Below are 24,291 nucleotides of genomic sequence, written 5' to 3'. Positions count from 1 at the left end.
GCATTTCCATGAGAAAGGTTTAACAATTTTTTAAGAAAGCAGTGGAATATTTAATTTTTTTCAAATAAAAAAACAGGTTCGCTGGTACTCAGTGAACTTAAATAATATACGTAATCTCTTATGCGGATTTTTCTCGTATCTCTTGAACATACAAAAAAATAGCAAAAAAATTAAAACATACACATCTCAAAGTATAAAAAGCGAAAAAATCAAATCCGAGCAAGTAAAGGAATAATGATAAATTGCGACGAAAAAAATTAATCTCACTTAAGATAAATTAAAATCGTTCGGGCAAATTATAATAAAAAAAATAATCCCCACGGTACAGCATAAACATTGAACGAACGAATACGTCGTTGTGCACAAAAAAATTGCTTATTCGGTCTGATGACATTTTTGGGTCCAATAATAATTTATCCCAAAAATGTATGATAATTTCGTTAATGAGAATAGTCTGACGTATAGTTTGCGATTCCTGAGGCGAGTAATTTTAGTTTTGATGATTATTCATGACCTTCTTGAATTAAAATCAATTTGGTATAAGAACTAACAAGTTATAAATTATTCAAACGTTCTGTTGAATCCTCCAGCCCCTAAATTAGTATCAAATATTCAGCAATACTGGGTAAATTGAGCCTAAAATATGAATACACGGTCTGAGGAATTATGATTTAATTAATTAGCGCAATAAATAGTAAATTTATTGGGGTCACATTTAAAAACAACGAATTTACACTGTTTGTACGCGGATTTGTTCCAATAATATCTTTATTAAGTTATTTAAGTTGGCTAAACACGAGTTTTGTATGTGTTGCAGTTAAATTTCTTGTATTATTTGCATTATAAATAATTTTATGAACGTAATAAAACTTGTGATAGGAAAATACACCAATTTAGTTGGCGAAGTTCTCCAGCAAATGTAGACTAAAGCTTGGTAAGTAAATAAGATGTGAAAAAGTTTTAAGACTCAAAATCTGAATAAATTTAGAAAACACAGAAAACTACTTTGTAAATGTGTAAAACTTCGAACCACCTTCTCCTAAATCGAGAGATAAGGTCTCATTTAACTAAAACTTTTTGCAAATTCCATTCTCCCAATATTAAAAATGAAATCCGACAATATGAAATTGTGTTATTAGTTTCGGAATTATCGCTCACACAAAAACGGATGAAAATTGAAAAACACAAAATATAAATTCCATTCGAACACATAACGAAGGTGGCATTATAATAAATATTAAGCCTTACATATAATTAAATTCGACATGTACTACATGTCGCTACACTCAAAAAAACATGTACAAAACAAAACATGCAATTCGTGCCTCGCGACACTAAATTCGTATCAAAAATCAAAAGTAATTAAAAGTTTTCCCTTGCGTAATTTAATCGACTACCTGCTTACATTAAAAGTGCGCATTCAAAGCGGTTATCTTGCGTTTTTAATTAAACGGCAAAGGCCCATTTGTAATGCGTCCGTACAGCAGTGGCCAACGAAAAAAGGGAAAATAGATGAAAAAAGTATGAAAAAATTCGCACCCGTTATTCATTTCGCCATATCTAACGGTTTTTTACGCTGGCGTCAAGTACGCACACAGACAGACACACACACGGTAGATTTGTGGACGTGAAAGGGTTGAAGTGTAGCGCGGAAAAAGTCCGCTGATAAGTGAAAAGGATATTATCGAGTCGAATTATTGACTGTGCCAAAGGTAAAAAGTGGCTATGAATAAATTTCGACTGTAATTGGTTTCTATCTAGTTTTTTCGTTCATTTCTTTTCAAAAGGGGCAATAAATACGTTTTTTTTTTTAGGGTTTATATGATTTTTATTACATGCTGTAGTATTTTGTTTTTCTTCTAATTCACATGAAAAAGACGGAGCCGATAAATTAAATTTTATATTATTGGGGTTATATTAAATTTAGATTTTACTTATATTTTATTTTTAAAATCGTTTTAAAAATGTGTGTTACTAAAAAAATGAAGACTTATTGGATCCGTAAAAGAATTACACATTGCGGCATTACAACAAATATTTATTAATAATAACTTTTTCTTTTAGTTAGCTATTTTTTTAATTACTTTAAGTTTAGATATATAAATAAATATAGAATTATTTTAATGCCAAATCTTGTGTATTACTTGAAAAAATAAAATAATAATATATTTTTGACAAAAATAAATTAAATTTCATAAGTGAGTTTACGATGTTGAAAATTTTGTTATGCTACCTAAAATTCAAATATAAAACGGTGTCATAAATTCAATAAAATCAATAATTAATTAATTAATTAAATATATATTAATTATAATAATATCTCAGTAATTTTAAATTAATTTTAGAAAATTTAAAGAATTTGTGACACTTTTAATAATCAACTTTTATAAATTTCTGTAGAGTAAATCTATTTTTTATGATTTTATTATAGTACAGTATTATTTTTCTATCACCATTAAAATAAGAGTAAATTTAATTTCATAAGCTCATAAAAATATTTAATTGAATCACCCAAACAACTTTAATTAAATAAAATATTTTATTTTAATTATTATTTTTATTAATTTTTCTACCATTAATTAAATTTATATAATTAAAATATAAATATTATATATAAAAAATTTTAAAAATGTGTGTTATCGAAAGAAAATTATAATTCATTTTATATTATTAATATATTAAATTTATATTGAAATATGGTATATTGATTTATATTTTCAAATTATCAAAATCTAAAAATGAAATTATATGGTAAACAAAAAACTATTTTTCCACAAATATTTACAAAAGTTAAGTTATCAGTTAGTTTTTTAATTAAATTAATATTTAAGTTTAAACATGTAAAATTCAAGTTGGAACTGAGCGAATGTTTTAAAAATACGTTACATAAAAGAAAAATAAAATTTTTATGAATATATAAACAGTAAATTTATTTATTTAAATGAGGCTCTCAAATAATTTTAATTCAGCATTGAGATACGACGTTACAAATATACTTTAGGAAAATATTTTACTATTATATCATATATAAGTTAATTATTGTTTTTATTACTTTTTATATTACTATCAAATTCAAATATCTAAAATATAATAATCTAGAATAATTGGGACCCTAAAAGTTTTAGAAATGTGTGTTATTTCATAAATATTTAATAATTTTTAATAAATGTGTAAAAAAAAATAAATTTAAAATTCTTAAAATTCAAATAAAAGAATGAAAAACATAAATTAAATTTTTCATTTTTAAAAGCTGGAGATTATTTTATATAATACAATCTTCAAAATCCAAACAAAAATAAATATTTTTTTTATTTTTTAATATTTATTTTTTTTTATTACTATTAACTTTAAATATATAAAATACAAGATTATTAAAAGTGTGTGTTGTTCAAAACAAATATAATTTTAATAAATTTTTGAGGAGTAAATTTAATTTTTTAAGTGAGTTGTTAATAATTCTTTATTATCATTAAATTTTTCTAAAATTCATGTAGAAAAATTGACTAAAAATAAAAATTTAATAAATCTTTGAATAATATTGAATTTAATATTTTAGATAGGATTCGAATTATTGTAATTCAATGTGTATAACATTCAAAATTATAATTTTTCCTTTAAAACATCCATTACTCCAATATTTATACATACTTAATTTTAATCCATGAGAATTTATTGCATGTTATAAAATAATTTAATTAATTTTAAACATATAATACGATTATCTAGATACGATTTTAATATAAACTAATTAAATTTTGATAACCAACAATGAAACTTAATTTTACTCGTACCATAAAAAGATAATTATATATAAATGAAGACAATTCAATTTTAATTTAAATGCTCAAAAGTGGGAAGAATAGGGACCCCAGTATAGCTAACACCCGATATATTATACTTAATAAGTAAAAAGGTCAAACCCACTGGCCGCAATTTGAAATTAATTACATGAAAAGGGACTAATAAAATTCAAGAGTACACAATTACTCTACACCCTTTTTCGGTCCTCCTGGATGACATCGGTGTTCCAAATGAGTCTTTGGTAAAAAACAGAAACAAAAAGCACTTCCTCCTCATCATTCACCGAAATAAGTAAAATTTTGTTTTAATTCCGCTTCCGAGATAAATTATGAAATTAGAACTATAAATTGGGGCACCATTGTCTGCTTTGCTAGTGTGTGTATGCGAAGATTGATTGTTTTGATGGGGTGCAAGGCTTTCATACAAACTTTCCGACAACCGCAAAATGGTTTCGAGCGTAAAAAATAGTGTGTCAACAAATTTTCCTTTAACGCCGAAGTAAAAAAACTAATCAAACAATCAACCGAGTTGATGGAATATAAATACCTCTCCAGCATTCATGACGGCCGTAACGAATGTTGTACAATAAAAAATGTCATTTGAAATTTTAAATGGCTCTGTGCATTAAAACGTTGCAGTAGTTTTCGAGTTTTAGTGCTGCGTTAAGGGACTGATTACTACGATCATTTGTTTATACGGGCGGTCCGCTATTATGACACTATCGAAAAACCAAAATGCTAAAATGTTTATCAATGTTGTTTTTCGTGTGCATAATTTTAATGTGTAAAGTGAGTTTGATCATTTTGATATCCAATGCGGTGTTCGCAAATTGCTAAATTAATTTAAAATGGCAATTAATTGATACAAAAAAAATATGAAATAATTGAAAAAGTCAATTAAAAAGTTCCAGTCAAATTGTTTTTTGTCATTAGTAAAGGTTGACTTATTTTTAGTTTGTATCAATTTTTAATTACAGAATGGGAGAGTTTTGTAAAAATGTTAGGTAACATAAAAAGTTGATTAATTAAAAAATTTCAGCCAAATGTTTTTTTAGTATTAGAAAAGTATGACTTATTTTAAGCTTGTATCAATTTTTAATTGTAAAATGAAATAATTTTGTAATAACATTAGGTGAAAAAATCAAAAATATGTTTCAATCTTTGTTAATTCCAAAATATAAATATAATATTTTATATTATATTATTATTATTATTTCAAAAAGTTTATTAAAAAGTTTTAGTCACATTTCAATAGAATGATTTATTTTGGCTTGTATCAATTTTTAATTATAAAATGAGAGAATTTTAGAATATTAAGTGATATCAAACATTCGGTTTAATTTAATTCGACAAAATCAAATAAAAGAATTTAATTTACATACCAAAAATTATGAACATTCTTTAATTAGTTTTTTCTTAAATTATACTGAAAAAATATTGTTTAAATTTTATTTTAAAATGTTATTATTAAAAATATCAAATCAAAATCTATTAACGAATCTAAAAAATAATGGAACTTTTAATTTCTTGGGCTAAATCAAATTTTATTAAAATTTTATTTAAAAAAAAACCTGTATAAAATACAGTTATGAAAAGTTTCTCCTAAATCGACGGTTCCTTATTTACCAAAAATTTGCAAATATAATTTGAACAGGGGAAAAAGTGGCTTCAACTAAAAATTTTAATTAATTGATTTAAAAATATGATTATAAATTAAGAGATTTCCTGGTTTTTAAATTGTTGAATATGAACATTTAAATACATGATTTTATTTGTGAATATGCAAATTTAGAAAACAAACTAAACCCACAATTTTAAACGATTATATACAAATGTTAAAAAACAATTTTTGGATTATATAGATTTGTTAGGGTGATTTATCCATTAAATTTCAATTATAAAATACAAAAAAATATTATTTTTTAATTGTACAAACGTTTCCACAATAAATAAAATGTATATTTTGTGTTAAACATATTATTTAAAATCCACAACATTAAATAAAAATTTTATTATAATTTTTAGATTATTTAAATTAGTTATGGTGACTCCCCCTATAAATTTAAATGTTAAAATACGAAAACGTGTTATTTTTTATCATTAAAAAAGTTTTCGGCTATAGATAAAATCCGCACTAATTAGCATTCCAAAACATTTTTAATTAAAGTTTTCTTTAAGAACGGCGCAATATTCGATACAGTTGTTGGAAGTTTATCCGAGATCAATCCAAGACAAGACCGAATCCCCTAACGTTTCTTTATTTGCCAGAAAGTTGCAGTAAATTTTAAATGGAGTTTGCGAAAAAGTTGCTGCTTGTTATTCATAATACACAAAGCGGGGGCCTAAACCCGTTTACTGCATATCTTCCCTTTTCTCGGCCAAAGGGGCCACCTTTCCGGGAATACTTGATGAATTGCTGTGGCCGCAGGCATTTTTTAATAAGCAATTCATGCATTTTATATAGCAAAACATGAGCAGAATAAACGACGGTATAGATAATAAATGATTAGGCTGGATCACGGCGTTCTCCCCGCGTTTATCTTCCGACCTAGTCACGTGAAATATGATTTGTGCGAGTCGCCACGTAAAAATCTGGTTATGCTGTACTAGTTGCATTTTAATTATTTATTTTTACGAGGTGGAACTTTGCCACGCAAAACTTATGTGTTTTATCATGTTTTTTTTATCGGTTCCTTTCGATTACACTGCTTTACAGATTTTAAGTAATTTCGTACACATGCTCAATAACAAAAATATTCTGTGGGATTCGAGAGTCTTAAAGTTATGCAAATCGTAGTACCTACCAAATATTGATCGGTCACAGAGGTATTTTTTATGAGAATTTGCCCTATTTTATTTTATTTTTTTTTTATTTATAGAGGAAAATCTATTATAAACAAAAACATAGAAACACAAACGATTATACGACTTCATAACTATAGTTGTTAAACAACTATGAAAAATTGGTTGTAAAAATGCTATTTTTTAATTATAATTTCTGTGAATATTAAAGCTCTTTTAAAATTGTCATAGTTAAAGAGAAATTAAATGTTTTTAAATTTTCGTATATATTTTCTCTGCAATTAAATAAAAATGTGACTACAATGCAATCAAAAATAGTTTTTTTATAAAGCAATGTGTGCAACCATGTACTCTAATTTTCATATACAGTAGTGGCCAGAGAAATAGCACATTTAGAAAATGCACACCTCTAATTAAATGCAACAAAAATATTTTATATTTTATTTAAAATAATTACACTACAATTAATTTTGTACCTAAATCAAAATAATTTCTACTTAAATTAAATCTTTCACACATTTCAAAAATATATTTTTACTAAATAATTTATACATAACTTAAAAATAATAAAAAAAATTATTAATATTATGTTACCCTCAGTCCATTATAATCGCCCATAAATTTGATGGTTTTTGGGGTTTTAATCGCGTCTTCATATATTTCAGCAAGGTTTAAATAGAATTTAGATCAGGACTTTCCACTGGTTAATCAAGAACTTCAATATGATCAACTTTCTACCAATTTTCAACAACTTTAGGCCTTCGAATCATTATCATACATAAAACCCCACGTAAATTATCAAGAGCAAGTGGTACCAATACACCTCTCATGATATCATCACCATTTTATTAATAATTTTCTATAATGGTCCTATACTATGCTAAGAATACCAAACTATAAAGGCTCCTCCACCATTTTTTAAAAGTTTTTGTAATGTAATCTAGTATGCAAACTTTTATTTGGAGGTCGACGTTTTCGTTTACCCTCTGATTATATGTTAGTCTATTGAACTGGAATTCATCACTTCAAAATATTCTTTGCCATAGTTCTGGAGTTAAACAACAATAATTGTATATTATTAATATTTTCTGTCCGATGCCATAACATTAATCCCAACGTCAGCAAAACAATTTCGGACAATTTGGTCCTGTAAAAGGGGTATATGACACGAATATGTTTTGTTAGGTCGTTTTCTTATTGTATTTTTGAATGAGTGTGTTGTTTCATATATGTTAATAACGATGTAAACCATTTTTGAGGATCATCTTACGCTTTCAGCGACGTCAGAAATATTTAGACTTTGAATTTCATGTTAATTATTATTGTCCTATTCTTTGGAGAGCAATGTTTCGTTCTTCCCACTGAAAATGAGTTACTCAATAAAATAATATAAATATAATAAATAAGATTATTAACTAGTACCACAAAAAGTAAATTTATTTGTATAAACTACTTCTCTGGCCAACCAAATCAAACTAATATATGTGTTTAATATCTCCATCCTTTTTTGTGAAATATCTTACAAAAACTTTTGGTTAAAACGGGTACCAACTTAAAAAATCTATTAACATTTTCTACAAAAAATTTTAACATAAATATTTTTTCTTTTTTTTTAACTAATTTTCCCTTTTAATTAGTTTACGCATTTTGGTCATCGTTTTTTGTCGAATAAAATATACTTTAGTATATAAAACTAAATAAAATCCAAGTCTGAAATATGTTTTAATAAATTTACCATTGTAAATGTTTCAAATTAAAATCTGTTTCCATTTAAATAATACATCAAAACTAACAAACACTGAAATTCGTAAAACGCATAAAACGTTACAAATACATACAAATTGATTCTATAATTAAAAAATATGTTATTGAATAATGTTTGTAAAGTAACAGTAAATAAAATAATTCAAAATAGATTGTAACCTGTAAGTAGGCTACAATATGTATTAAGTAATTAATATTCAGTTTGGTTAAACGAGCATTGTTATTCAAAAACACGGGAGAGAGAGGATAAACTGCCAGTTAATTAATCTGAAACACATCCATTGTCATTCTCAAAAGGGCCATTGTAAAGTTTGTGTCATTTCAGGGTAACATTTAATGCGTCCCATTCAAGTCCCAACGACCAGCCCATCAACGACACGGCTGGAACAATCCTGAAAATTTCACGGGATATCTAATTAAACATAATTAGGATCTAACGAATTGCAGTCCATTACGTTCGCCTGACGATTTTATTGCACACTCAGGAAAGTACTGTGAAAAAAGGATCACGAGTTGCTGACTTAATTGTAGCGTGACAGGATAACGCATTCGCGGAAGCACACGGCCAATTATGGGTGCAAAAAGAAAAACGGAAACCCTCAGATTCTACAAGTCACTTCCCCTTTTCCTTGTTCTTTATGCATGAAAATTATCATTGTTTTCGCGAATGGAGGTAAAAGTAAAAAAAAAACGCGATCGCAATTAGAAAATAAAGCTGTCAAAGAACGGACAAGTCATAACTTTTCATGTCGGTGTAATTAGAATTTCTATTTGACATGTAATTTTCGTAATATTTCATTCGTTAAAGTTATGCAAATTTTAAAATGTATTACTTTTAACTGAAATGTATTCACATCACGATAATAAATTTATGTCAAATAAGTTTCCAGCGATAAATTAGTCCAATTCATTTCCACTTGCATACGCAAAACTTCAAAGTAAACTTTAAGCTGAGAACATTTGAAACATTTATGAGCTACACTAAAATGTATTAATTTCATAGTTAGCCGAAGGAAAACGCTTTACAAAATTACATTTACTACATATTACATACTATAAATAATCATGAACAATAATTCAAACTCAAATAAATTAACAATAACTCAGTATTAATAAATACAATTTAGATATAATCAACTAATAAAACATTTTATTGAATTATTACACGTTCCACGTGTATATTTAAATATAGGTTTTAACTAATAAATTAAATACTGTTACTGCAAACCATTATTTATTTCAACAATGGGAACTTTTCTCTTAAGTAAATACTCCACAATCACGATAAGACTATTTAATGAAGTGCATTCCTTGGAATAAATTAATGTAATTTATTTCCTTAGCAATTTCATTTCTTATTAATACGCTTCTAAATGTAATTTTAAACTTCTCAGTGAATTATGTTGGACCTGAAGAATATTAAAATAGTCAGGGTGCACGATTTATTACTTAGTGCAAATAAATAAATTACAATATTATAAAACATTTTCCACATAAACTTGAAATAATTCACAATAATTTTTATTTATACATTTGCTTTCATACCAACGACATTTTATTCAAATTCATATTTTTTAACAAAAATTTAAATAATGTTATTAATAATTGATCGATTAGAAAAATATATAAAATAATTGTAAATACATCAGTTATTTAAAATAAAATAAATTGTGTACATTAAATTCTAAATACTTAAAATTATCTAAAAGCCCAAATTTATAATACACGTCTTTTTTTATTCAAATAAGAATACTTTTGCATTATCAAATTAAAATATTTTTAATTTATAATTTTTAAATATTCTATATAAATTGAAGGAATACTTAAATAGAAAAAACATAGTAAAAGAAAATGAAAAAAAGCCCTAAAAAATAATTAATATTTTTTTTACTTAAGGACACATCAAATTTAGATATCAATTATTATTATTAAAAGTGGTCACAAGTATTTAATGTAGAATATTTAAAATTCAGAATTTAGAAATAAAAAGAAACTATTCATAATAATTAAGATTTTTTCAAAAAATTTATTCAACTTGAACAATAGATTATGTCCAATATACATAAAAATTATATATTATATTATATGAACAATTAAAAAAAGGGTTCTGCGAAAAATATTCAAAATGAAAGTTAAATTTTGAAATAATATATAAGATTATCTGAAAAAAAAATGATAACCTCTGTAAATATGAAAAATTTAATAATATAATATATAATTTTTTATTTGAACAAGAAGAAAAGGGAAAAAAGTCAGAAACAGAAATATTATGGTATTTTATTAATCTAGATTATTCACATAAATATTTTTTATTGAACAATACATACTTTTGTAATATTTTTAAGGATCAAAATCGGCCATAGCAAATAAAGACGAAAATTTATCACATGTAAAATATATATTTTTTAATTTAAATCAGAAGAAACAGACAAAACTGTCAGAAATATGGTTTTTAAATTGTTAAGTGTATATTTATTGAACAACAAATGAGAAAGAAAATAATAATAAAAAAACTCAGTAAATCAACTGAAAAAGAAATAATATTTTTTTTTTAATTAAGAAAACTTTCAATCACATATGGGTATATAAAAATATATTTAATAAATATGAATCAATAGTTTTGCACAATACAGACATGCTTGAATAAAATGAATTTAAAACCAGTCATGTCGAAATTTACACAAAACAGTTTAATGAAAAATTTTATCAACATTTTTTATAATTTTACTATTTTTCAATACTGTGAAATTTTGGGTTGGTTACAAAAAGTTGTAAAAAATAGAGAGCACATCAATAAAAAAGATACTAAAGTAAATAAAAAATAATATATTTTTTCTGTGAAGTAAAATATTTAAAAGTGTTTAACAAAAACTGGAATTAAAATCAGTAAAAAGAAGAAACAAGTCATAAGGATAATATTATTTTCAATTAAGTTTATTATTTTATTCAAATTGAACAATAAACAAGATCACTCAAAATAAAATTTTATGAAAAACATAAAAATAAAAATCAATATTTCAAACAAATTTCTTAATTATCATAAAATTACTTGAAGAAAAAAAACCTATTATCTGTAAACTATCCTTTATGAAAAATTTAATTTACTTTATTTAAAATAATTTGAATTTTATGATTTTGTAGAATATTCAAAGGTGTTTGAAGACTGGGATTAAACTAAGAAAAAAGAAACAAATCATAAAAAAAATAATTAATATTTGTTCGAATATTTTATATACGTTGAATTATAACTAATGTTTAAAATATATAAAATATATTTATAGTAAATTAAACAAAAAAATAATATTAAAAATAAAAAACAACTTTTCAAATAACATATATATGTTTTAATTATAACATACATAAAATTATCCGAAGAAAAAGTGATAACCTCTATAAAACATGCAACTATTTAACTATATAAATGAAAAATTTTAATATTATATAAAAATTTTACACCTGAGCAAAAAAAAATGTATAATATAAAACCAACATTCTCTCGTGTTTTGATACATATTATGTACATAATATAAACACTCGTGAAAACAAGACTTAATTAAATTACATAAAATACTCACGCCAAAGTAAATTTATTGCGTCTAGTTAGGCGAACGGGGGAAATAAAAAATACATAAATGCTGGAAGCGTGTAAAATCTGCGTATTTTTTCTGATAGCTTTGCCGTGTAAGCCCGCTATTGTCTTGGTTCGACGTCACGCACTGACTCCTACATTAAAAGTGGAAATGTAGCTGTAGCTTTACATATATATCAATGGAGAGCAGGGAGTCCGATTGAGAGAGGATTTACTCTGCTTGAAATTAGCAATTTAAATTTAACGTCGACATTAAATGCGACTATCTGCGCATTAACAGAACAAAAGATGAATTTAACATAAAATATTTATCAAGCATGATTTATTAACGGGGATATTAGGTGTTGGCGTTCCTTTGTAAGCTGCAATAATTTTATCTGAACGTTGGGCTTAGGCACCAAATGCTTGGCACTTCATGTAATAATAAAGCTTATAGTGTTCCAAACATGCGATCAAGGGAAATATTTCATACCTTATTTGCCGACGTTTGCACACACTGTTAAATATTACTCACTTTACGGCAGGACGCGTCGATATCCTTAAATGAATCCTTTAAAATTAAATCAGTGCCTTCATTTTTTTATATTCCTTTTTTACTGATTCAACAATATTTCACATGATGTACGTGTTTAATATGAATGTGGTTCCATTCGAGGATGCATCACTTTCATATGAGATTTCCATCGATTTCCAACTTTTATTATAAAATCCATGTAACAAGATAAATACACGTGAACCATTTTCCAGGAACATTTATTTGAATTTTCAATTATCTTCTGGGTCAGTGTTTTCATAAAAGATTTCAATTTGACCTCAGACTCGCAATCTGAATATCTTTTATGTGGAATTTTGCTAAACCCAATTTATTTGCATATTCTTGCGGCTGAGATTATAAAGTGGTCTATTATAATTTATTAAACTTGCGAAATGTGCATAATATGTTGAGTGTGTCAATTTTATCAGTTTTATTATGCGCTCGTTTGCTGGCGGTATTATTTTAAAATGTTCGAGTTAATTGTATTGGATCGACGGTCTGACATATTTTTCGATACGCAGAAAAATATTTGCCAATCCAAATAAAAAATACAATTTTATTTACTGTGTCCAAATAATTTTTGGCCCAAAGAATGGAATTTGTCTGGATGTTGTTCCAATATATCAGGGAAAAAAGAGTTTTGTCAATATCAAGATATGCTTTTATGAGCTTTTTTATCATATAAATTGAGAAACTGGCTTTGGAGAAAACAACGTCAATTCATATATAGAAAGACATATGTAAGTATTTATTACGTTGGCACTTCCAAATGTAATTTTCATATCTTGCAATTACTCGTATTTGAATTTGATGATTACAATTATTGCACTTGGTAACTAAACTAACTTTGTTATTTTAATGGTTATATTTGAGTACAAAACGATGAAACTATTTTGCTTAAACTCTGGGGTTAGAACAAACCTTTCTACTACAACAAGTCTCATTGTTTTAATACTAATAAAACTCGAAATGGGTATATTTATCTAGACCGTAGCTAAAGATAACTTTTGTAATAAAATTTATTACGCAATTATTTCGCTCCAGCATTATGAGTTTTTGGCAAGAGTGGCAGTTTAAATTCTATGGATGATAAGTTTTAACATTTGTAATTTCTCAAATAAATTAATTGTGCACGCCACAATATTTACGTTCTGATATTTACAGTCGGCCTTCTTCAAATATGCCTTTAATAAATCAACAATCGATTTGTGAGAAGGTTATGGATTTGGAATGTGAACATTTGTAAAGTTAAGGGCGAACACGTTTTATTTGATAGACCATGAGTTGATATGAACTTTACTATTAAATTACAAGTTATTAATAGCAAACTTCCTAAGACAATAGTCCTGTGCAAACTTCGCTATTAAATTATACGTTGCCAATAACCCTCCGGTTGTAAATAAGTTTGTGAACAGTGAAAAAATATCGTTAAATTATCGACCTGAAGACCCGGAGACACAAAACTTTCAACAAATACTTCCATGAATAATAATGTATGGTATAATTGTTTTGAAACGGATGTGTTTTTTATATCTATTCCTATATGGACTTTGTTTTAAGTTGGTTTTAAGAAATTATTGGAAAGACCAGTAAAATTTACTAGTTACTCTCTTATAAAAAAACAAGATAAATATCTCAGAGCTACAACAAATTAATGAATATAATTAAAAATTAAATAAAAAAATAAAATTATTCATTTTAATTTATTAAGTTCAAAAATTTAGCTTAAAAAATTTAAATTAATCAATTAAATTTAAAGAATGTGTAATTATTAATTTTAATTTATGAAATTTTAAAAAATGAGAGTTAAGATTCATCGATTAATGTTTAAAAAAATTAAAATTAGTAATTCAAATTTATAAAATTTAAAAAATAACCTAACAATATTAATTTATATAAATTTTAAAAATTAAATTTAACCAATTAAACCTAAAAATATATAATTATTAATTTTAATTAACAAAATTCAATTAACAAATTAAAAAAAATAGCCGCAAAGTTAAAATTCAATAAACAAGATGAATAAAAATAATGATTTAAATTTATAAAAAATAAGCTAAAAATTTTAATTTTTCAATTAAATTTGTGAAATAATATTGAAATTGTCTTTTTAAATTTATGAAATATAAAAAATTGAACTTAAAAAATTAACCATTTAAACTGTATAATATATAATTATTAATTTTCGTTAAATTTTAAAAGATTAAATAAAAAAAAAATAAGATTTATAAAAAATTAAAAATTAAGCTCATAATATTAAAATTAACCAGCTAAATTAAAAAATAAATAATTAAATTTATTGATTTTAAACAATTTAGTTTATCTAAAGAAAAAATAATGACTTGAAGAAAATAATACTTATTATAATATTGAATAAAATTAAAATTAACCAATTAAACCTAAAAATATATATATAATTATTAATTTTAATTAATGAAATTAAACAAAAATAAGCTTCAAAGTTAAGATAACCAATTAAGATTTAAAAAAATTAAAATTAGTGATTTAAATTTATAAAATTTAAAAAACAAGCTAAAATTTATGAAACTTAAAAAATTAACCCAATAAACTATATAATTATTAATTTTCGTTTAATTTTAAAAGATCAAGATTAAAAAATTAAGATTCACCAATTAAATTTAAAAAATACATAAAATTAGTGATTTAAATTTATAAAAATTTAAAATTTAAGCTCAAAATATTAAAATTAATGAACTAAATAAGTAAATTAATAAAAATTAAAATAAATAAATAAAATTATTAATTTTAAATCAATATCAAATTTAGTTTATGTAAAGAAACTTGAGAAAAACAATATTTGGTAGGTAAATTGAATAAAATTAAAATTAACCAAAAAAAAAATAAAATGATTAATTTTAATTTATAAAATTTAAAAAAATTAGCTTAAAAAATTACAATTAACAAATTAATTATAAAAAAATATAATTATTAATTTTAATTTATTAAATTTAAAAATGTTAAGCTTTAAAAAATAACAACTAAATTTATTTAAAAAAATAGATTTATTAATTCTATTCTAATTATAATTTAAATTAATTTCAAAAATGTGCAAAAAAACTCCATGTGGAGTAAATCGGAAATGAGAAATTTTTTATTCAATATTGTTTTGAAACAGTACACAAATATTTAGATGTTACATGAGTGAATAAAAGGTGTTCTTATCTTATAGGTACATAAAATGACATTTGTCAAAAATTTAATTTTAAATGTCAGAGTTGACAATATATTGAAATATTGAAAATAATCACTTTAACATTTCGTCTTCAATTAATTTTGTCAATAAATTAATACTTGGTGGTTATAAAGTATATGTGTATAACAGAAAGAAGAAACATAATTATTTCATCTGACTTCTGCCAACTTAGTAATGTGAAGTTTTATTTTATATAACATTCAAAATCGCATTACATTATTTAAATGATTGCCTTGACGACGCCATAATATTTTTGTTGTAAAAAAAGAATAGCGTTACTATTTTCATTCATTCATTTAAATCGACCATAAAATGTTTGTTAAATAAGCAAGCGTGGAATTAAACAACTAAATTCAAATCAAAGTAATCAGGAAAAAAGTTGTAATTTTATGTTGCCATATAAATATTTGTCATTAACGTCCCGAACAGCATCACGGTAACATCGCTCCGATAAAAGTCGTCCCGTCTTGAGCCAAAATGCTGCTGTACGCGTGGGGAGCCAACCGTTATGGGCAACTCGGCCTGGGCTACAAGTCCGAAGTGGTAATCCAGCCGAGAGTGGTAGACATGTCAACCACGAACCTGAAGGCGGACAATATTGTCTCGATCGCCGGCGGGACCAGCCACACCTTGATCCTGGACAAAAACGGGTATGTTTATTGTTGCGGCGTTAATACAGACGGCCAGTTAGGTTTGCCCGACGATCATCTCCACTTCACCGAGATTGACATTTTGAAGGACTTTCAAATTTCAAAAATTTCCTGCGGCGGCGATTTCAGCTCGGCGATATTGAAATGCGGCAAGCAGTTCGTGTGGGGCAACAACCGTTTCGCCCAGTTGGGGCTGTCTAAGAACATAATCTCCACGGGAATCCCGTCATGGCTCCAGCTGTCACCGCGACTGGCAACTGGGTTCCGTCAAGTCAGTTGCGGCTACCGTCACACTGCCATGATAACGCAGGACCGCGGCCTTTTGGTGGCCGGCACCGGTAGCAAGGGCCAACTTGGCATAGGTGACAATTACGACGACAACGGGTACATGACCATTTCCAGAATTCCGGAATTGGCTAACGTAATATCCATCGCAAGCGGCCAGTACCACACCATATGTCTGAAAGAGGACGGCAACGTTTTCGGATGGGGCGAGAACAAATACGGTCAAATCGGCATAGATCCAAAATTCACCAACATCTATCTCCCGGCAAAAGTGCTGACCAACAATACATTGACCAAATTGTGTGCCGGATGGACGCACAGCGCCGCTTTGACCAAACACGGGGACGTCTACACCTGGGGCCGGAACAACTCTGGTCAACTGGGATCACCAAGGGTTCATCCACATAAGCCCGAAAGAATTCCATTGACCAACATCACTGATTTAAGCATTGGGTCTGATCACAACATGGCTATAACGGAGGACAAGAGCCTGTACGTCTGGGGCTGCAACGACACCGGATCCTGCGGCACCGGGGACTTCAACCACGTTATGAGACCCACCAAAATTTTGAGTCAACACAAAGTTAAATATGCATTTGCTTGCATGAATAGTTCCTTTGCTGTAGTTGAATAGTTATCTATCTTCATTCAATGATTAATTCATTTATTCAGTTATACATTAATTCAGTGATTATGAAGTTTTGATTGTTCTGGTTGCAATAATAAAGTTGTGGATAAATTAAATAGAGTGCATTTTTAATGAAAGTACTAAAAATTGTTCATTATACAACTATAATAATTTTTCATCATTATAACAGCCAAAATGTTCACACAAAACAAAGTAAATTAACTTCCATAATTGTACACACACACTTCTAATTAAAATCTTTTGCTGCATTCCTGCTCTTATAAAGTTTAGATGCCGTTTACTTTGGGTCGCTTTAGATGGGACTCCAGGCGGTCCTCGAGAGTCCTAACACAAACATACACGTCCCTTAACGAGGAAAGATCGTTAAAAAGAATGCGATATAGGCGCAAATGGGGTTACCGTATTTGCCAAGGAACCGTTTAAATTCCAATCCCTGATAGTTTACTTTCAACACTTCGCAAGTAAGTGGCTTGTGTAAGATAAAAGCTTACTGCAAATATTATTTAACTATAAGGAATGTGTATACTTTTAATTTGATTTAACTTTTTAGGTTACAAATCCAAAGAAGTGTTCGATGAAGCGGAATACAAAAATTAAATGCAACCGATGATTGGGAACCAATGAAAATATGTAGTGAAAGCCGCTTACTGGGTATTGAGGATTACTATAAAATCAAGACCATTATGCTATTACATACCTGGTTCGGCACATCAAATAATCCAATAATAGAGATTAAAACGTACCGAATATTACACGATAACAGCGGTATGCAGTTATTTTCTAAAATTAATCTACACGTGAATTGTAAGTAGTATAAATATTTTATAAAAAACATATTTTAAATGTTAAAATACAAATTTAAGATGACCAATGAGGATGCAGTCTTTAAAAGTGTAATTTGCGACAATCCACACCGTTGAAAAAGATCAAACAGAACCGCAGCTAGTAATTGGGAATCAACAAAACTAATACCAGTGGAAACCGTCCATTCGATATTGAGGATGACTGTAAAATCAAGAGTATTACGTTGTTACACACGTATTGGATTTGGCCACCAATTAATAGAAACATAGACATTAAAACGTGCACAATGTTAAACCATAGCTGCGGCTTGCAGATACTTTCCAATATGAAACAACTCGTAAATTGTAAGCAGTAGATCAAACTAGGTGGTTTGACTTTATGAAAGCCAATTTTAAGTATAAAAATATTAATTTAAAGTGACCAATACTTCTTAAATTGATTTAACATTTCAGTGACCAGAATTAAATTTTACAGCAATCCACTCCGATGGAAAAGAACAAACAAAACCCCAACTAGTAAATGGGAACCAACATAACTGTTACCAGGGGAAACAGTTCATTCGATATTGAGGATGACCGTAATATCAAGAGTATTATGTTGTTGCATACGTACTAGATTTGCTCACCAACTAATACAAACATTGAGATTGAAATGTGCACAATTTTAAGCGATAACTACAGTTTGCAATTACTTCCCGGTGTGTAACAACACGTAAATTGGAAGCAGCAGCTCAAACTTGATGAACATAAATTTTAATGGATTTAAAATAACGAGACTTTTAACACTTCTTAATTTGGTTTTACATTTTAGTGTTTACAACAATACAGTTACAATCTAGTTATATTGATGAAAAACGAGAATTAAAACAATAACTCGTAATTGGGAACCAACAAACCTAATAGCAGTAGAAACCGTTCATTCGGTGTTGAGAATGACTGTAAAATCAAGAGTAGGATTGGCTCACCAACTAATACGACAATACAACATATGAAAGGAAATTTTAAGGGTAAAAATATGAATTTAAAGTGACCAATGAGTACTTCTTAATTTGATTTACCAACAGAAACTGTTACCAACTATTCATTCGGTACTGAAGATGAGAGTAAAATCAAGAGTATTTTCATGCTGCATATTTACTCGATTGGCTCACCAACTAATACAAACATAGTGGAACAGCACCTAATTCGTAATTATCAAATGGGCTTAGTTGGCTTTATGAAATCGTATTTTTAAGATAAAAGTACCAATTAAAAATAAGCAACGAGTACATTTAACAGTTCTTACAAAAGTACTACATTGATACATACGTACGGCATTGGCCCACCAAGTAATATAACAACATACGAAAGCAAATTTTAAGAGTAAAAATATGAATTTAAAGTGACCAATGGGTATTTTTGACACTTCTTAATTTGATTTAATATTTTAGTTACAAAATTATACTTTACAATAATCCACACGGATGGAGAAGAACAAACAAGACAGTAACTATGAGGTGGGAACCCACAAAACTGTTACAAGAGGAAACCGTTCATTCGATATTGAGGATGACACTAAAATCAAGAGTATTATCTTGTTGCATACGTACTGGATTTGCTCACCAACTAATACAAACATAGTGATTGAAATGTGCACAATGTTAAACGGTAACTGCTGTTTGTTATTACTTTCCAGTATGGAACAGCACGTAAATTATAGGCAATAGATCAAACGAGATTAGTTAACTTTAGGAAATTAATGATCAAATTACGATTTTAAAACAATCAACGGGTGCTTTTGACACTTCTTAATTTGATTTAATATTTCAGCGTTCAAAATTAAATTTTACGTCAATTCACACCGGTAAAAAAGAAGAAACAAGACGACAACTAGTAATTGGGAACCAATAAAACTAATACTAGTGGAAATTCACGGGTACCACTTTGATACGATTGGATCACCAACTAATATATGGAAGCAAATTTTAAAGGTAAAAATACGAATTTAAAGTGACCAGTGAGTACATTTAACACTTTTTAATTTGATTTAACATTTCAGTGTTGAAAAGTACAAACAAAACCGCAACTGGTAATTAGGAATTAACGAAACTAATGCCTTTCAAAAACCATTTATTCAGTATGGAAGATTACTATAAAATCAAGGGTATTATAGCATTACATACGTACTGGATTGGCTCACCAACTAATACAAACATGAAGATTAAAACGTGCACAATGTTAAACGATAACTGCGGTTTGCTTTCTGGCATGAATCGACAGGCAAATGAAAATACCTCATCAAGCGAGATTATTTGATCTTATGAAAAGCAATTTTTAAAGGTAAAAATGCAAATTTAAAGTAACCAATTAGTAACTTTAACACTTTTTAATTTGATTGGACGTTTCAGTGTTCATAATTAAATTTTACGACAATTCACACCGGTAGAAAAGAAGAAACAAGATGACAACTAATAATTGGAAACCAATAAAACTGATACTAGTGGAAACCGTTCATTCAGAATTATGAATGACTGTACCACTTTGATGTGATTAGCTGGATTGGATCACCAACTAATATATATAGGCAAATTTTAAAGGTAAAAATATGAATTTAAAATAACCAGACTTTTGATTTAACATTTCAGTGTTCGAAATTATATTTTATGACAATCTACACCAGAGAATAATAAAGAAAACCACAATTAGTAAATGAGAACTAACAAAACAATTACCAGGAGAAACCGTCGATTCGATATTAGAGGATGACCGTAAAATCAAGAGTATTATGTTGTTGCATACATACTGGATTCGTTCACCAAGTAATACAAACATAGAGATTGAAATGTGCACAATGTTAAACGATAACTGCAGTTTGCAATTACTTTGCCTTATGGAACAGCACGTAAATTGTAAGTAATAGATCAAACGGGGTTAGTTGGCTTTATGAAAACACATTTTAATGGTAAAAATACCAGTACTTTAATACTTTTTAATTTAATTTAACGTTTCAGTGTTCAATGTTCATTCGGTATTGAGAGTGATCGTAAAATCAAGAGCATTATGTAGTTGCACACGCACTGGATTGGCTCACCAACTAATACATAAAGATTGAAATGTGCACAATGTTAAGCGATAACTACAGTTTGCCATTACTTTCAGCTATGGAACAGCACCTAAATTGTAATAATCAAATGGGCTTAGTTGGCTTTATGAAAACACATTTTATTGGTAAAAATACCGATTTAAAATAATCAACGAGTTTTTTAACACCACTTAATTTGATTTAACAGCGTTCAGAATTAAATTTTACGGTAACACATCCCGATGGAAAAAAGAAATAAAACCACAACTAGTAATTGGGAACTAACAAAACTGATACCAATGAAAACCGTTTATACGATATTGAGGATGACTATAAAATCAAGAAACGACGCGTAAATTGTAAGCAGCAGATCAAACAAGGTTATTTGGCTTTATAAAAGCGCTTCTTAATTTGATGTAACATTTCAGTGTTCAAATTTTACGACAAATCGCACTCGTTGAAAAGTACAAACAAAACCGCAACTGGTAATTAGGAATTAACGAAACTAATGCCTTTCAAAAACCATTTATTCAGCATGGAAGATTACTATAAAATCAAGGGTATTATAGCATTACATACGTACTGGATTGGCTCACCAACTAATACAAACATGAAGATTAAAACGTGCACAATGTTAAACGATAACTGCGGTTTGCTGTCTGGCATGAATCTACGGGCAAATGAAAATACCTCATCAAGCGAGATTATTTGATATTGTGAAAAGTAAATTTTAAAGTAACCAATTAGTAACTTTAACACTTCTTAATTTGATTGGACGTTTCAGTGTTCATAATTAAATTCTACGACAATCCATATCGATGGAAAAGAACAAACAAAACCGCAACTAAATTGGGAACCAACAAAACTAATACCAGTGGCAACCGTTCGTTCGGTATTGGGGATGACCGTAAAATCAAGAAGAGTATTATGTTGTTACGTACTGGATTGGCTCACCACCTAATACAAACATTAAATGTTAAATTAACTAAGGAAGTAAAAACAGCAAATTTTTAGAGTCAAACTTAAGGTAACCAGTGAGTACTTTCGACACCTTTTAATTTGACTTAATATTCCAAAGTTCAGAATTGAATTTTATAGTAATCTGACCGATGGGAAACAACAAACAAAACCGCAACAAACGATTGGGAACCAAGAGAAAATAATAGCAGGGAAAGCTGTTTATTCAGTATCGAGGATTACTGTGAAATCAAGACCATTACGTTATTACATACCTACTAGATTGGCACACCAAGTAATCCAATCACAGAGATTAAAACGCACACAATGTCAAACGATAACTGCGGTATGCATCAACACGTAAATTGAAGGTAGTACATCAACCAGGATTATTTGGGTCCATAAAATGTCAGTTTTATACGTAAAAATGCAAACTTACATTTGATTTAAATGTAAATAGTGTCTTAATCAAAAATTGTAAAAAATAAGTGTTAGGTAATGGATGCACAGAATTGTTTTTAAATTGAATTTAGATTTGTTTATTATCGATTGTTGTTTTTTTATTTTTTATTTTTATATATATAATATATATATGTATATATATATATATATACAGCTACAATTTTTATTAAAAATTATATTTATATTTTAAAAACTTAGATATTGAGTTTCTTAAGCAGTTGTTAATAATATAAAAAGAAAATTTAATAAATATTATCTTAATAAATTTTCTTAATATTATTAGTCTTAGTAGTATTTGCAAATTTATGTTTCAGGCTGGAAAGTAGTAAAAAAAAACAATGATTTTATAATTTGTTGTAATAAACTTTATAAAAAAATCTAAACAATTTTTTCACTTCTTTATATTTAAGTAATTTTCAATAACACACATTTTTAAAACTAAAGAATTAAATTAGTAACATATATATTAATTATTTATTATTTATTTGTACAAAATATATATTTTCATCACCCCAAGTATTTACAAATATATTTAAAAAATTCTGTCTAATATTGTTAATATAAAAAAATTACGTCAATTACCAACAGTTTTTTTTAGGCAGAAAATTAATAAATTAATTTAATTTTTTAATTTTTTTTGTTGGAGTTGCACCTTATATAAATAAATATATAGTTAATTAAAAAAAAATCATATAAATAAATTTATATTCAACAAAAATATATCAATAAGTATATTAATAAAATGACGTACTTTGAAATAGCAGCATAGCAAAAATGAGGAGCGCCGGCGATTTCATCTTGTCCCACATGCAGGCCCCACAAGTAATCACATGTCACTGGCACTTGAAATAAAAACGGTTAAAAATCCAAAAGGCGAAACCACCAACAACCAACACAAAACGAACCACTCGCTCCAATAAAATTGATCAATTGAGACAAATGTGTGTTAAAGTCCGGACAGTTTGGCCGCATCAGTTTTGAATCTTTCAGGTTATGGCGCGTAGATGCGCGAGCTTTCAGCTACAGGACCTGTGTGACCATGCTCTAGCAGCGGCGTTGTTATACTAACCAACGCAAGGGTGTTTAAACTGACTGGATGATTGGTGCAAAGTTGAGGTACGCAAAACTGACATCGGCGCATGGGGGGTGCACCAGGAAAATTGCAGGAAAATACACCTATTCACCTGCTGATAGCGGCACTGATTAGGGGAGACCACTGATGCATGTCCACTACTCTCATCTCTTTGTAATAATCAATATGTTACTTGTACCAAATTATTAATTAGTACATTTTAAACAATGATTAAATTATTACTCGGCGGAATATACAATTTTCCTCTGTAACTTGGAATTATCAGTAAATAAAGTGGTTTTGCAGGGAATTGTAATGTTTTCTTTATGAGCATTTTAGATATAATGACTCTTATTATAGTGAATTTATAAAATGTTAATTTTTTAGCCATAAATCTTTTGTTTAATGTGAACTTTTAAAATAATATTAATTGATTATTATTATTTTATAAAGTTTTATAAAAACAAAAATAAATTATAAAATGTTACATATATTTTTTTGAATTGAGCTGCACATCAATATAGGAAGTTTAATTTTAAATGTATTTTAATGATTAAATCTGTGTTAATTAATTTAATATTAACACTTTGTATAATATCCTTTCTGTTTTATAATTTTGGCCCATCTCCCCATCCCCATCCATTCCGA

The 24,291-nt window shown here is 27.4% G+C and overlaps 3 protein-coding genes across 4 annotated transcripts in view; 1 reads left to right on the top strand and 2 right to left on the bottom strand.

The window, feature by feature from the left end:
- Positions 1 to 23,765, bottom strand: part of LOC126266430 (uncharacterized) — a 203,072-nt gene extending 179,307 nt beyond the window's left edge. Inside the window, exon 1 of the mRNA XM_049970331.1 lies at positions 23,323 to 23,765. Coding sequence (XP_049826288.1) covers positions 23,323 to 23,380 — 58 coding nt within the window. The 5' untranslated portion in view covers positions 23,381 to 23,765. The remainder of the gene's footprint in view (positions 1 to 23,322) is intronic.
- LOC109595134 (uncharacterized) overlaps positions 1 to 24,291 on the bottom strand; it is a 53,379-nt gene that overhangs the window by 24,049 nt on the left and 5,039 nt on the right. The gene's annotated exons all lie outside the window — the stretch shown is intronic.
- Positions 16,145 to 17,383, top strand: LOC109595131 (uncharacterized). Of its 2 annotated transcripts, XM_020010431.2 has the most exons (2): positions 16,145 to 16,354; positions 16,484 to 17,383. In XM_020010431.2, the coding sequence occupies exons 1-2, from the start codon at positions 16,182 to 16,184 to the stop codon at positions 17,271 to 17,273; spliced, it is 963 nt and encodes a 320-aa protein (XP_019865990.1). In that variant the 5' UTR covers positions 16,145 to 16,181; the 3' UTR covers positions 17,274 to 17,383. The 2 variants fall into 2 exon arrangements, with proteins under 2 accessions (XP_019865990.1, XP_019865989.1); XM_020010430.2 differs by having other exon boundaries at positions 16,145 to 17,383.

This window comes from Aethina tumida, chromosome 1, assembly GCF_024364675.1.
Source record: "Aethina tumida isolate Nest 87 chromosome 1, icAetTumi1.1, whole genome shotgun sequence".
In the NCBI taxonomy this organism is placed as follows: domain Eukaryota; kingdom Metazoa; phylum Arthropoda; class Insecta; order Coleoptera; family Nitidulidae; genus Aethina; species Aethina tumida.
The sequence above is the reverse complement of the archived record's forward strand: the minus strand, read 5'-3'. Positions and strand labels throughout refer to the sequence as shown.

Bases quoted from the DNA above. Each gene is read 5' to 3' on its own strand.
- LOC109595131 (XM_020010430.2), top strand. From the start codon at position 16,182: ATGCTGCTGTACGCGTGGGGAGCCAACCGTTATGGGCAACTCGGCCTG.